This window comes from Conger conger, chromosome 18 (genome assembly GCF_963514075.1).
Source record: "Conger conger chromosome 18, fConCon1.1, whole genome shotgun sequence".
Lineage (NCBI taxonomy): Eukaryota > Metazoa > Chordata > Actinopteri > Anguilliformes > Congridae > Conger > Conger conger.
Window position 1 is genome coordinate 24430798 of NC_083777.1, and position 16397 is coordinate 24447194.

The 16397-nt window shown below is 40.8% G+C and overlaps 1 protein-coding gene across 1 annotated transcript in view; it reads left to right on the forward strand.

Annotated features, from left to right (window-relative positions):
* The first annotated feature begins 3358 nt into the window (after nucleotides 1–3358).
* The window catches only part of atp6v1ba (ATPase, H+ transporting, lysosomal, V1 subunit B, member a), a 43243-nt gene continuing 30204 nt past the window's right edge, over nucleotides 3359–16397 (forward strand). The window contains exon 1 of the mRNA XM_061228522.1: nucleotides 3359–3561. Coding sequence (XP_061084506.1) covers nucleotides 3453–3561 — 109 coding nt within the window. The 5' untranslated portion in view covers nucleotides 3359–3452. The remainder of the gene's footprint in view (nucleotides 3562–16397) is intronic.

The following is a 16397-nucleotide window of genomic DNA, read 5'->3' on the forward strand; positions in this document are numbered from 1 at the left end:
CTGGAGTCTGAAACGTTTGGATGGTCTCTCCAGTGAGGGGGAGAGCGGGCTGAGCAGCCAGTGGTGAGGCCCACTCCAAACTGTAGTGCTTTCCCTGCCGCCACATTTAAAATTGGAGAGCTGATACATGGGGGTTCAAAACCATCTCCAGCCCCTCACCCGCTACCCATTGTACTGAACGCGGTGCGTCAAGTGAGGCAGGATCAGAGCAACAAAATGGCCAAAAACGGCAATAGAGTGTCTTTTTTTAAACGTGTGCAATCAGCCCGTTTTTACCTGTCACTCAACGGAAGTGATAATGCACTCACTTGGGCATGAGTGCCACATGCAGTCTCGATGTGGATTCAATGTCCCAAAAAACGTTATTATCGCCGTCCCTCTCCAGGTCGAGCAAGGTTATGGCGATTGCCTGACTGTAATAATAGAAATGACAGTTCACTGCGAATGGTGTTGCTCAGGAGAACTTATTGTATGTCTACATTTCTATCAATATTTTTTTGGAGATAAGGAGGTCACAGAGTTCTGTCAAAAGAAAGGATCGAAACAAATGGTTTCAATGCAAATACATGGTATGAAATGATCGAATTTATCAAAATGATTCTGTACTGCTGTAATTATATTGAACTGAAAACAGGAAGACAGTTTCAAAGAAGGAACTACACACTGTCCAGCACGAATATCCATCTTAAGAAGTCATAGAGCCTTTCATTCATCACAAACAACAACCGATAACAAAACGGTGTCAAAAATACTCAGGTAGCCAGAAAAGTATTTTTTACTTGCTTTTGTCAGTGCTCATTGCTATATTTTTGTCGGTAACCAAAAAAGCTGCCAATAAATGTATGCATTTTTAAATGACCTCGACCAAAATTGGGTTCAGAGCTATACTAAATACAAAAAAAAGAGTTTTATCACTCATTCCACTCAACATTTCCACAGGTCTGCTCTGTAAACACAGGAAAGTACAACATTGCAGCAAACCTGTCCTGCCATATTTTGTATTTACATGTGAGTGTGTATATAGTTTATGTGCATTATATGTTTATAAAATGTTATGGACATCATAACACAATAACATTCACAAAAAGGCAGCTCTGATGCCAGAAATATGCTCTCTGCATAAGTGAATAGTTCTGGGCTTTCGAGCTGGTGGTAGTGTGAAAAGTCACTTCAATGAGGTCTTTTGTAGCCCTGCTCAGATATTCTAGCTGAAGCACTTTCAAGTAGCTTTAAAACTGCAGCCCCTCCATTTGCAAACTCCCCGTGAGGGTGGACGTGTTGGCTGGCACATTCTCTGTCTCAGAATGTCCTGTAATTGAAACTAATGCAACCTCCAAAGAGGTGCACATGGTTGTCCACTTCAGAGAGCTGTTTTGAGGGAAAAAAGGCAGCATGTAATTTTAAACAAGTGCATTGGAATAGTAATACGGCAGTTTCGCTGAAGTCACCTGCTACTACGTCCTATGAATTTTAAGTTTCGGAATTTTCTGAGTCAAGAATGTTTCGTTTTATTTTTTTTAATTTGCAGGGTGGGTGGGGGCTATTTTTAACAACCGATAGAGAAGAACATCCATAATTGCAGTGCAGCTCATTGATGTGTGAGGAAGTGATGAGTCACAGTAGTGTGGTTAATGGTGGACAATTAGGTCAAGGGGTTCTATAACTGCCATATTTATATGTGTAGGAGCAGAATGCTTTTAACCTTGAGTATATTGTTGCGGTCCTGCATGACTGTACAGGTTCCTGTCAAACCGCGTCAGACTATAGCTCTTCAGAGTGGCAGGTACAGTATATTCAGGTAAAACTCAATCAATAACACACTCGCAGCCAAGATCCTCTTGGTAAGTAAAGACACAGTGGAAATTTCTGAAGCATAATTGCGCCACTATATTTTTATCATCATTGACCATTTTTGCTTTAAACAGCTCATAGTGTGAATGGGTTATAGGTATGCGTCACTGTGGAATTGGGGAAATCCTATTCAATTGTAGTTTAAACATTGACAAAGGACAAAATTTCTTTCTCCACATAAAAGGACCATTACATTTTGCAAATAAATTATTAGCATGGCATTTACCCTATCTCACAGGTATCCAGTGTGTAAATATTAATAATAATAATAAACTTGATTTATATAGTACCTTTCATACATACAATGTAGCTCAAAGTGCTTTACATCCAAATGTTATCATTGCTGAATAATTTGATTTAATATTGAACATTTGACAGTGACACTGCTGCAGAATGCTTTGCAGGTAAAATGAATGTAGGCAGGTGACGTTGTAGTGTGATTCTCAGCTGGGGAGGCAAATTCCCAAGAGCACTGCAGGTGAAGCACACTGACCACACCTAAATCACCTGTGGATACCTGCCATGTGGATCGGAGGTCCTAATGCCCTAACTGTACATATGGTTCCTCCCGGACTTGTTGAAACTTGGTTGATGTAGCCCTGAGACGTTTACAGTGTAATATTGGCAGGGCAAGGCCAATTGTTTCACTCAAATGTCTGCCTATAGAAGCCGGCTTGCACTCGCAATGACCTCCTTCACTGACAGGGCGACATGGCTCAGGCAGTAAGAGCAGTCGTCTGGCAGTCGGAGGGATGCCGGTTTGATCCCCCACCCGGGCTGTGTCAAAGTGTCCCTGAGCAAGACACCTAACCCCCAAATGCTCCTGACGAGCTGGTCGGTGCCTTGCATGGCAGCCAATTGCCTTTGGTGTGTGAGTGTGTGTATGAATGGGTGAATGAGAAGCATCAATTGTACAGCGCTTTGGATAAAGGCGCTATATAAATGTCAACCATTTACCATTTACTCCCAAGAGCCACTTGAAAGCCCATCGGATGAATATGAAGGGGAAGAAAACAATACAAAAATGTGAAAAGCATAGAGAGGAACCGTATATCACATCTTCTCAAAAACCATCGCACTAACAAATGTTCATTCTTAAAATATAAAAGTAATATTTAAATTACATTCTCTTTTAACAAGGGCAAATTGGTCACCTGGAAGAAAGGGGCAATTTTCATATTCCGTTAAAAAATCCTTGCCAGGAAAAAAGACTACTTTGAATTGGGTTGAATTAAAAAATATTTATAAAGGTTTTAGAAAATGAATGTTTTCTCAAAACCACAGGTGAAAGGAATTAGAAGGAAATGTAATTATTTACCACTTCATCAGGATGATTGAAACGTATTAAACAGCTGATTTCAAGTGAAATCCTTTCTCCATAAGATTGCACCTTCCAGTTTCCACGTCTACAACCAGAACGAGCGCAGAGCAACTCCCTGTGGTCCCTGTGCTGAAAACGAGAACGCGCACTCGTTCCTCATTTCCTGTAAGTATCAACTTCCGGTTTAATTTGTCATATGACTTTGTAACTAACTAGCTGTCGCTTGGGCGCCTTTGGTACAGTACCGTTTACAATTTCATTTATTTAATTTAATTGAACTATGGCGACACTGGTAGAAAATCGAAACATGGAACTCAACGGACCTGAAGCTGCAGCCCGTCAGCACGCACAGGCTGTGACCAGAAACTACATCTCACAACCAAGGCTGAGTATGTTGCTGACTAGCTGGCAAGCAGCTTTCTCGTTTCGTTTATTTAGCAATAATATATGAGACTGTTTGGTACCTCGCTGCCAAGCAGTAGCTTCTTGTCTATGAAGTTACCGATTTTATTGTCGTAATTATTGACTCGCTGTTTTACAAACCGGTCTCATTAACATGCCACTTAGGTAGTTAGGGAACATCGACTCTTCATATGACAGTCCTTATTGGAAGTGTAAGGACAGTCGAATTTAGCTAAGTTAATAGTAACTCAGATTTATCGCTTTTGCACATGAATCCAACTACATTCTGCAATATGAATGTGCTAACAAACCAATGCCCAAAACCACTTTTGTAGCAGTTGCTAGCTAGCTAATATAGTGCGTTTTTATTAAAAGAGAGGTGCAGTATATTGGGCTGACGTTTGTTGTCCATTGTTAACATTTTTAGGACAAATGACAAGCTTTATTTGCCTCGTTCAGTTGTAATATATGACAATTTTGTTGAATTAATCGCGATTTCAGATTAGCAAGCTAATCCATACCCAGTATTTCAGTGTGTTCATATCAACTATGGTTTCGGCGAAACTTGTAATTAAACCAGGATTAGACCCCAGAGCATATGAGCAACTGATCGAAAAACTAGGAATCATTTTTATTTGCAATAGATTTGAAAAATATTCCATAGTGAGCCAGACAGGACAGAGACAACCAGCTAACGTTACAGATGGGTGCTGATCCTGCTCATGTGATTGGGGTCACGTGGGCGGTAGCAGAGTCGCATGCACAAACACCTTCGATTTGTCTAGTCCATGAATACCTTGCATTAAACATTTTTTAATATTGCATGTCTGTGTGTAAACCACCTCTACGACAATTCTTTAGTTAAGAGTGTTTGTTTTTAAAAATTTTAAAGTATAATGTAGGCTACTATTGCTGTGTTGTTTATATTATTCTGAACGGCCTTGGTCTTCGTTGGAACCAATCAGTTACAGTTGCTTGCACAGATCACATTCTGAAGCTATGCTTTAAACTGTTCAGGCAGATAGTTTAAACGATTTGAAGATTTTCAAGTCATAATGCGAAATATTGAGTAATATTGATATTGTGAAACTGTAGTGCATTTTAAAAACTCTTGACAAATATAGGTTTGACTGTTAAAATTATAAAACATTATTTGAATAAGGCAATGTGTTCATTAATCAACAAGGGAAGGGGTCATCCACAAGTATAAGAAACGGGTATTTTTGCTATTTTTGTACTATTTTTGCTATAACCTTGTATAAGGGAGTGTTATTTTGTTTGCTTAAATGATCAGGTTCTAGCAAACATTATTCTTTGATCGAAGAATATCGAAATTGATCGAACCTGTCACTTGAGTAATTGTAATTGATATCTAACAATATGTCAATAATGCATGAAAGTTTAATGATAACAGAATATGGCTTCTCAACTAGTCATTTTTTCACTGTTAATATTTTTTGGGTGTGTCCCCACCACCTGACTCAGATTTCTATCCATGGTCCTTCTATTTTTGCCACAATGCTTTTGTTTGATTAGAATATACCGTGAATTGATGGTACAGCACAGCTCCCCCTTACTCAAATGTGTTGGTTCTAATGTGCACTTAGACCCTGGCCTTAATTTGTTCATATAGCTGTCTTTAGGTATACTTTATCCTGTCATCCTGAGTATGACAGGAGATCCATCACCACTAAATATAATTCAAAAATTCCTTTTAAATTCTCCAGCACCATATGTTCTGCCCCCGGTTTTAAATCGCCCTGAAGTGGCATGTTCATGCTAGCTTTTTCATGTGCGATTGGGGATTATTGTGCAAAAACAGACATTATGGAAATTTCATTATGTTGAAATACTCCGAGCAATCACTTCTTTTAAAACCCCCAGACTTGCCAATCACCAGATTTCGTGTAGATGAAACGGAAAGTATCGCATCCTAATTTGTCACGGGCAACAACAAGGAACCTATACAGACATTTTGTGTGCCTGATAACCAGCTGGAAACGGAGACGTCTGTCTTTCCTTGAAATTATAGCGAGAGCATGTTTTTCTCTTCCTCTTCAGCTTGATGTAGTCACCCACTTTGGGGATCTTGAGTTTTCAAGGAGAGTTTGAAGGACAACTCATTTGTTCTGGCCTTATATTTTGAATCTATTGAGGGGTCTCCCAAGCAAATGGGTATGTTGGCAGTAGACTTTTACAAGCTCGTGTCTGTGAATCTTTGTGGAATAGGGGCCAGTGATTTTGTGATTTTTTTCCAATATCAATATATTGACGGAAAATATAAAGTTAGTTGAATATATTATATAGTTTATGACAAACCATTGCATGTAATTGTATGTATACTGGTAATCAAACACTGCATTATTGGGAAACAATTCACTTTATTTTTACTTTTATGTTCCCCCCCTCCCATGTTTCCAGTTTCCAGAAGAGCTGGTTATTTTAAGAACAGAAATGTCAGATGAATGCACAAAACATCCATGTTTTATGAACAATAACTGTGTCGATTCAATTAAGTTTTTAACAACATGTTCCAAAAATGGCCACAGAAGTGCGAGTCGTTCTGAACCAACATTATGAAGACAGACGCCCTGCCCTTGTCACAGTGTCCTCAAAAGCTTCACATCCAACGGTGAAACCAGAGCACTTCTGTCTCCTGAAGTGGAAACTCTTAAGATGGACAAAGGCCTGGATGCAAGAAAATACTCAAATGAGGATGGTTGCAATCCTTGTACCCAGAGTAGATGGTCTGGAATATTTTTAGATGATTTAATTATCTATATAGTCATAAGACCGTAAAGATTGGGAAGGTTCCGCTGTCTGCCACGGACCCACCATGAAGTAGGGAGATCCGTAACTGAAGTAGGATCTCCCTGGGGTTCATACTAGCCTTGTTCATGTAGTTCACACAGCCACTAAAATACAAGCTAGCTATCGGTTCAGTTTCTTTTAAATGATGCATATAAACACTTGGGTATGAACTCGGGAAGGAAAGATGATGGAAAAGGTGATGCATAACCGCTGTTGTCTTGTGGCCTGTGCAAAAATATTGTTAATCACTTACAAATCGTCGCGGCAAGGTAATTGGTACACAAACCCAAAAAACTGTGGTTTCATAAGTAGGCCAAGTGGTTGTCTTGCCGCAGGGCCTGGATATCTCCTGGTGATTTATCCTGGTGTCACCTACTGTATATATTTCCTTGTTTTTCAATGTTTATTTGTGTACATATTCAACAAACATTGCAACAGACTTCTCATTCACAAATGATTAAAGGGAGGGGGGAGGGGTGAGGGAGGAACTGACACTGGCATAAATCATTTGTATGTGCTAAATAAAACATTAAAATGTGGTATGAAAGACAGTCATTGTAGAAATGTGTAAGTATGGCCTAGATGCATATAAATAATCACTACTTTGATGCATATTGTAAATAAATACCTTGCAAAATGTCCATTTGCTTCATGGCAGTCCATCGGAATTTGTGATCCGTAATAGAGATGGAATGCGGAAAAATATATTATTTAAAAAAATTTTCATTAAATTAAGTAAAAGGTCATAATGTTGGGACAACATTTTATTATGGTGGAATAAAAAATAAAAAAAATAAAAAATTCTCTGTATTCCGCAAAAGCTGCTTTACAATGAAGTTCATGCCCACGTTCAGCCCCCCCCCCCCCCCCCCTCCGCATTCAGGCGATAACCTCGTTTTGCTCCAAAACAAGTAAGCTGCCATAGGCAGTGTTGTCAAACAATAGCTGAAGGTCTCTTCTCAAGACTGTGGGAGTCCCATCTCGACAAAACATTTCCCGACACCCGTAGGATGTAGTCTGCTCAATAAAAGGCAGTGTTTCTCCTAATATAATTAAAAAAGGTAGTGCGCGTTTTGTTCCTGCTCTTTATTTGTTGTGCGGCCCTGCGTTCTCGCGTGTGCTTTTGAAAAGCTGCCCACCGCGAGTGGAGTTAATCAGAGAATGGGACCACAAATGCTGCTGGGTGTTGGCCAGACCCATTTTCACACCCTCGTGAGGAATCGCTCGCTTGAAAAGCAGCTCCTTTCCACCGCCACGCTGTTAAAATACCTCTGAAATGGAGGCAAATCACGACTCCATTAAGCCTTCCTTCTGATAATTACCAGGCGCGGTCTGTCTATGAGACTTCCTTTATGCCGGGGCTCTTCTGGCTGCTGTTCAGGAGTGCATTAGATATGGGAATACCTCTTTGGCAGGTTCCAACTTTAAAGCGCAGTTGTAATGTGAGGGATTTTGTCCGTGCGTTGCATTTTTCTGTGTAGCCACACAATGTGACCCAGAGAAGAAGACCTGAACCGGGTGATTTCATTGTGTTTATTTCCCAGACTGAAGGCAGAAATGAGATACCAAAAACCCATGCAGAACTGGCATAAAAGATTGCGTTCCCCTAGTATTTAATATCATAAGGCACTGTGTGTGCCTTGCTGCATATTACAGTACTAATAATACAAGTGATCGTACGGGCTGTTGGGTATCTGCACCAGCTTCAGACACTGGATTCCAGCCTGTGGTGTGTCCAGCGGTCTGTTACGGACTCCTGACCTGGGCAGCCCGGCTGGGCACTGCACAAGGTGCCCTGACGCGTCTGGGGAGGGGGCATCCGGGCCGGCTGGAGTAATGTCCTTGTCTCCACGCCCTGCAGTGTTCAGGTCGATCTGCCCCTGCAGCCCTCAGTGTGTGTTCCAGTGCAGGGTCTGTGCAGCTGTGAACGCGCCAGCACGTGGCCCACCCGCACTGCGCCAATGGCCCATGGGCGAGTGGGAACCCCAAAAAAAGGTTCCCATGGTGACCCGTAGGGGCACGAAACTCTGTCAGGCGGCATTATAAACAGCGTGCTAAACTATGGGAATTGGACCCTGTAGTGACTGTGCCAGTGCTGGGGTCAGGGTTCCCTCACCGGTCTCTGCTTGGTCTATGTACATGGGCCCTGTCGTTGGAATGACGGAGAGATGTGTGATATGCTTATTCTGCAAAAAAAAAAACCTTTAAGCCTTAAAAATAGCTTTGAGTCAGACAGTATTGTGGTCACACCATTACTCAAACAACCTTGAACTGACTTATTGTACATTTTCAGTATGAGTCATGCATTTTTGTAAATGTCCATACCTGTAAGCTATGAAATGTATGAAATGCTATGAAAGATTGTTTCTTTCCTATCTGCTCACCAAGTTTACTGATTTGTGCTCAGAATGATATTTCCTGTGTTTAAAATGGTGAAAATCGACTGTAATATGGCCATGTGCCGTTTTTTTCTTTTTTCTTTTTTTTTTTCTTTCTTGTCCACATCTGATTGATGTTGCTTTCTGTCCGTCTCATTCATTTACACCCCAGATAACCAGTAGGAGATGGGCATATAGTGTTTTTTCCTTGAAAGTGCTAAAAAATCTATGGGCTAAAAGCCTCTTAGCAAACTGGGAAAAAATTACTAAATGGAGGAGTTGGATCAAGAAAGGAGAGGCGCAGAGGGTTTTCTAACCGCATCCCATAACACCAAATGTGCTGCTTTCAAATGCCTCGTCTAATGTAGTCCTGCATTATAGTGTCAACCTGTACGCACGTGATGGAGCATCTATTTCCGGAGGGTAACAGCGCTCGCATTACAGATGACAAATAAGCATTTCTTCATGAAAAGTAAAGAAACTGATCACATAAGACTGTACACTGTGTGTTGTGTTGCTGTACAATTTGGTTCTTGAATTCTATTTTTGCAGCGATGTACCTGCCAAAAGGGCTAGCATTAAAAACAGGCTAGCTTTTCTGCAGGCACTGGCTGTCCGTCTGTGGCAACTAAGCTAACTTAATAAAAATACATTGGGTGTGACTCACACTGGTCGTAGGGTGGGTGGTACTACTGAATGTGGAGTGGGCTATCCTGCTGAATTGCAACTCCCTACATTTCCAAATGGCTCTGTTAGATCTGTACAGTCTGGCATTTATCAGCACAATGCACAAAGACAGATGTAAGTTGATTTGTGGACTTTCTATGATGACCATTGAGGCAGTAAGGTAAATGGAGGTAAATGGATGCTATGTTGTTATCTGCATAACTTTGGCACGCTCAAGAAGCAATCCATGATATTGAAAATTAAATATGAAAAAACAATGTACCGTTTGCCAGCCAATGCATTTAACACATCATTGAGTATAATCAACCTAGAATTTAGGAAAGGTTAAAGTCAGTCCTCACCTTTATGAACCGATGGACCTACTGTAACATCATGTGGAAATATAAACTCTACACCCACAATGTCTGCTACATTCTGTGCTTTGGCAGTTTCAGAATTCTAAATAGTAGCTATTTACGTTTCACGCCCTTTGTTTTGACCAGTAGTTACGTTTGTTCATATTTGCACTCCATAAGGCTTTGAATTGTGACTGTTTTCCAAGGGTTTCGACAGACCTGTGGCTAATATGCCAGGAGATGAAGTGTTTATTCTCTGTGGTATAGAGGGAAGAGCTGTCTTCCCCATTATTCTCAGCCTGCTTGAGTTCCGAGTGCTGCCAAATGATAAATGCTTTAAGTAGTGTTTGTGCAGTAATTATCTCTTCAGACTGTTTAGTTTAGTTTAGTTGTTTGGGTCCGGCTTGGTCAGTTGATATTGGTGAAGGAATTACAGAATTTTGGTCCACATTTATCATAGATGATCTAATTTCCAAGCATTGAAAATGACTTGAGAAAAATATGGAGGGGCTGTAACATCATGGCACTGATAACTATAAGGCAATAATATGCTTGGCTGAAGTTAAAATGGTAAGTTTTGTATTTGATTGAAAAGAAGCATAAATGAATAAAGAATTGCTGGGTTAATACAATATAGCCCAAGTCTTTCACTCAGTTGTTAATGCATTGTGTTTTTCATGTCATTTGCAACAATGGCAATTAACCCAGTTGATGGCAATGTATTGTTTTATTCCCAACCAGACATCAAAAATTGACGGAAGTCAAAGCAACGTGTTTTGTGCAGAAACAAATAATAATGATGCCGTTACAATAAACAGTCCTTAGATGTCAATGTAGAAATGTTTGACAAATCTCATTTTATTAACTGTTCAGTGTTAATGGCTCAGACAATAATTAGCGAATCAAAATTAGTTTGACAATGGCGGAAAAGTAAACATTTCAGTATGCCTTTTTATAGGAATGTTCTCTGTTGAAATGGACTTTATGGAAATCGGCGCTTCCTGCTTTATTCACTTTGGGGATCTTAGGATGTGACTTTAGTGGTCTGTTTATTGTGGAATGGGGTAAAATCCTTGATTTTTTGTCTCTGCCTGCTGTCCTTGAATGCCGTTAAATTTGCTGTTAAATTTGCATATTTATGCTATTTACTGTAAGTCTCGACAGATAATAATGTGGAACAACAAAAATGTTGGCCAAGCTTAAGTTATAAATGATCATAGACATCACCAGATGCTGGGTATCTTCCCTGGAAATCCGCTCTTGACATGAAAACGATATTGAAATTAAGTGATAGTGTAAAGATGAATTTACAAAATGTTTAGTGTGCTCTGTAATGTTTCGGACAAATGCGTATTTGTTCTTGGTTTGGCTCCATACTACACAATTTTAGATTTGTAATAAAGCTTTTCAAATGTGTTTAAAGTACACATTCTCAGCTTTTATTTTTTATAATTTGTTTTTAGGCCTTTTTCAGCTTTATTGGACAGTATATAGTATAGAGAGACAGGAAGAATGGGAGCGAGAGAGAGGGGAAGACATGCGACAAATGTCGGACGGTCGGATTCGAACCGCCGACATCGCGGGTCGCAATGAGCATACGGTCAGTGCTCTACAGGCTGCGCCACCGAGACACCCTCAGCTTTTATTTAAGGGTGGTTTATACACTAGTTTTACGATGTAGAAATTACAGCACTTATTATACATAGCTCCCCTATTTCAGGACACCATTATGTTTGGGACACGGCTACTTGCCTGAAGTTTTCTCTTCAGTATGTTAAACACATGTTCAAATTGGATTCAGGGTGGTCGAATGACTTCGCCTTAGTCATGAATGTTCCAGTTTTTGTTTTTGAAAACTTGCATGACCTGTTGCTTCAGCAGTGTGTTTGCGATCATTGACGTGCTGTAGGATGAAGCGCCATCGAATGCGTTTGTATTTGTGTATTTGTATTGAACTTGAGCAGATAAGATGCGTCTGTCCACTTGACAATTCATTCTGCTGCTGCCGTCACCATGTTTGGGGGGGGGGGGGGGGGGGGGGGGGGGGGGAGGAATCTTGGGTAGTTTTGGCCTCCACACTTTCCTCTTGCCATCACTCTCATACAAGTGAATCTTGGTCTCATCCCACAAAACCCTTTTCCAGAACTCTGATGGCTCTTTTAGGTACTTCTCAGCAAACTGTAAATGGTAAATGGTAAATGGTTGGCATTTATGTAGCGCCTTTATCCAGCTGTACAATTGATGCTTCTCATTCACCCATTCATACACACACTCACACACCAACGGCAATTGGCTGCCGTGCAAGGCACCAACCCGCTCGTCAGGAGCATTTGGGGGTTAGGTGTTTTTTAGGTGCTCAGGGACACTTCGACACAGCCCGGGTGGGGGATCGAACCGGCAACCCTCTGACTGCCAGACGACTGCTCTTACTGCCTGAGCCATGTCACCCCTACTGTGCCCTGGCCATCCTGTTTTTGCATCTTGCGCTGGTAGCCTCTGTAGTTCTGTTTGTGAAGTCATCTGTGGACATTACGCAGTAGTCACTAGCACACCCATGCCTGCCTGCCATGTGTTTCTAATCTGTAATCTGTGGGACAGGGGTTTGGCGCTTTTTTGTCATTTGGTGAGAATGGTTTGGTCATCAACCGTAGAGATCATTTTAGGTCAACTGTAGTGATTCAATTTAATAGTCAATTTAATTTAATTTAATTTAATTTAATTGTGCTGGGAATATGTTTCTCTCGAACACACTTGTTTGAACAATGGCCTCTAGAGCAGACAGATGTGCCTTATTGGCCCTGGCCCCCTTTTCTGGATTAACCACCTGTTCCCCTGCAGTGTCACGTCAAACCCACCACTAGCCACCACCCTTCAGATTACCCACTTTAACCCTGCCAACCAATTCAGCCAAGGGCCAATACCGACTGCATCCCTTATAATCAATCAGGCGGGGAGTCCTTTTTACATCCTGCATCTACCTGCAGGGTTAAGAGCATCCCATTCACTATAAAGGCTTCTCTCAATGGGGGTATCGTCACTACTGAGATGTGGAGGCGCCATTATAGACGCCGTTCTGGGGACCCCCCCCCCCCCCCATCTCTTTCAAAAACCTTGATGAAGTATTTCCTGTTTGTTGTCTCTTCCTCGCCCCTTTGTGTCAGCCGAGCCTCCAGCGAAACACAAAGTGGCCCGTCGCACGTCTGTGTTTGTGTTGTGCTGTTGTTTCCTGGGCTTGTGTGATTGACTAGTTGATGGGCCTGTCTGCATCAGAATGGGTAATTAAGCTTCCTGATAAACGTAGAGAATTAACATGCCCTCCCTCTGCTGCTATGCATGACACTAGAACCAGTGACAGAGTGTGTGTAGGTGTCCTTATTCCGATATATTGCTCCTCGGCATGTAAACGATGTCAGTGCTCCTCATGCAGTAGTTGTTTTGGAGTCCAGATATAATCGCCTTGAATTTCTTGATAGTTATTTAAATGGGTGATTCCATCATTTGTTGAAACGGAATAAAATTGTCCTTCCTCTACAGATTTTGTAAGTTTTGTAATTGGTTTCCTCTGTGCTCTTTTTGTCTGATTTTTGAAAAAAATTTTTTTATTTTTTTTTATTTTTTTTGCTGAAGGTTTCACTAGTTTGATTCATTTTGACAAGGTCTTTCTCTAGTCACTAGAGAAACTCATTTTCTTTTTTTCATTTGGTTTTTTTGATTAGTTTTTTTAAAGTAATGCATAATAATCTGTTGTGCTATTAAACAGTTTTTTTGGGGGGGTTTTATACCAAAAAAAAGACCTGTCCTTCTGTCTATATTGGTTGTCAAGAACGTACATGTTCGGATGCTTATGAAAACATTTAAGTTCTGATTTGTGTGCCTGTTAAATTCAGGGTTCCAAATAGGGTTTGGATTGATCTTCAATACTAGCCAATAAGATTACTGTCCCCCCCAATATTTTATAGTAACTGTTCGCCCTATTCATTGGACACCAGTATGGTAATGTGATGATTGCCGCAGTCTTTGGTTTGGGTGTTATGACTGACTTTCTTCAGGTATAACCTCTTAAACCCCTGGTTCAATGCTAATTGTGTCCTTTACACAACCCGAATACCTGTCCCATTCTGCTAGTTAATCTTAGATTAGTCTGGTAATCTTGTTACAGTTTTGCATGTATGGAATATTTTGATCTCATTTTCCTACTTTCCTTCCTTCCTTTCCTCATTTTTCCTTCAAATGTGAGCATTCAAAAGGTGATACACTCCATAGAATTTGACCCTTGGTAAAGCATAGTATGAGAAGCATCATAGTTTAGTTTCACAGCAAAATTACTAGGACTGCTGTAATTTCACAATGCTACCATATTGCTTCTTAGAAGTTGCCCATTCTTAATATTCTTGCATAAAACTTGTAACCAGCCATTACATTGCTCATTTCTGAGGTGTACACACTGTGTGTTACTGATTTTCTTTTTTTAAGCTGCAGAACACATTAGGCGTGCTTCATTCAGAAAATAATATGCACAGGCCTCTTTGGGTGGAATATGGCCCCATTTAGGGTTGGCAGTTTTCTCACGCACACATTCTACAGCAAAGAAATGGTTAAAACTTGCATTTCACTCGGTCCACGCGCATTCCTATGTTTGGTCTCCATTGTCACCAGATGGATTGTGAAGATATTCACTTACAGAATGAAAACCTTTTGCTCCTTTCAAATCGTCGGCTTCGCTGATAAAAATGTTTCAAGTACATCTATCTCCCTGTGTGTTTGCCTGCTTTTGTGTCCATTGTTCCTTTGAAATTAGTGTTATTTGCTGTAATGACGCGTTGTATGTTCCATAAGACTCGCGTGAAAAGTGAGTTTGGTGTCATTTAACACCGTATGAAAAGCTCTCTTGTGTTTATGGCGTTCATTCTGATCAGTCGATGCTAACAATTTTCAGCAAGGTCATGTTCGCATTCCTCGAGAGAACACGTTCTTCTTCAGGTCCTGCGTTTAATGGCCAGGAGAGTCCTCTGAGTGGTCTTTTCTCAAACTGCCATTCTTTTCCGTTCGAATGCTTTCGGTTTGCATCGTAAATTCTGGGAGCCAGTATAAATCCGCTCCTGTAAAACCAGAGGAGCTGATTTGATAAAACAATTAGTTTTTCTGCCATGAAACCAGATAAGCTAAGCCAGGAATCTGAATGGGAGGCCACTCTCTTGGTCAAGCTGGTCTTCTGCAGTTCCATCCTTGGATGGATGGATGTTTGTGGCGTTTCATGCTGCTGTCATCTGAATTCATCTTTGTCCAGAAACTAGAAATCGCAGAACGTTCATGAAGGCTCGACGTAGACCGTGCTATTCACAGAAACAACACTTCTAAGACTATCAACTCGTGTTTCGTGCAGTGCTTAGTAGTATATTAACTATTAAAGACAAGCTGAAATCAAAATTAACTTTCATTCAATTCTTCATACCCATACGAACACCTCTTAAAGTACGTATTCCCAAAAAAAAAATTTTAATACTTATTTTCACTCTTTTAAATAATACCTCCAGATTTGTTTCTGCTACTATGGGAATGAATGCCATCCATATGACCTCCTGTATGCGTGCCATCCATTTTCATGCTATTGAACCCCCCCCCAGTTATGTGTTTTAGTCATCTAAGTGAGTGTATGAAAATGCAACTGCCTCATTTGTAAATGTATACATGTGGAAAATGCACCCTTCCCCAGAGAGAAAGGGAGATTAAATGTGAGAAATGCGAGTGTGGAAGTTTTCATAAGACCCGCTTGATTTGATTCAGTGCGCTCGGTTCTGTGAAACCAATTATGAATACTTAAGATAGCTTAGGAATTCCAACAACACCCCCACCCCCACCACCACCATCACAACCACCCCCCCCCCCCCCACCACCACCACCACCACCCTCCCTTTTTCACCGTCCCTGTTTCGCTTGTCCCTGGAGAGCGGCCTGTAGTGTAGTGGTTAAGGTACATTACTGGGACCCACAAGGTCGGTGGTTCGATCCCTGGTGTAGCCACCAGGGTTCCGCACAGCCGTTGGGCCCTTGAGCAAGGCCCTTAACCCTCCATTGCTCCAGGGGAGGATTGTCTCCTGCTTAGTATAATCAACTGTATGTCGCTCTGGATGAGAGCATCTGCCAAATGCCATTAATATAATGTGCAGTCTAACTGCTCAGTCGATTCTTCTCCTGCAAGAGATGTCTTGGATGTCTCCATGTTTCAATCAATCTGAGGAGCTAAAGCAAGGGAATGTGGTGGAGGCTACATGTCCAGATCCTATGAGGATGGGCAGTCTTTTGGGCTGGCTTGTTGGGCGTTGCCAGTTATTTCTTTAAACTGTAAAAGTACATGCAATGGGCTGCCAAAATATATTGACTTCATTTTACAGAACTGAACTTTTTCCTCAATGTGTTGTAATTGTTTTAAGTGTTTTACTTGTTTTTATTTTACCAATAGAATAGCGTTTGATCGATTTTTTTAATGAGTAAATGGCTATTGTTTTTCATTAATCATACAGTATGTCATTTTAAAAATACATTTGCAAAACATTTCTTGTTTTTTTTTTTTCATTAATGCCTTTTCACTTGGGTTATACGCACCCTTGACGA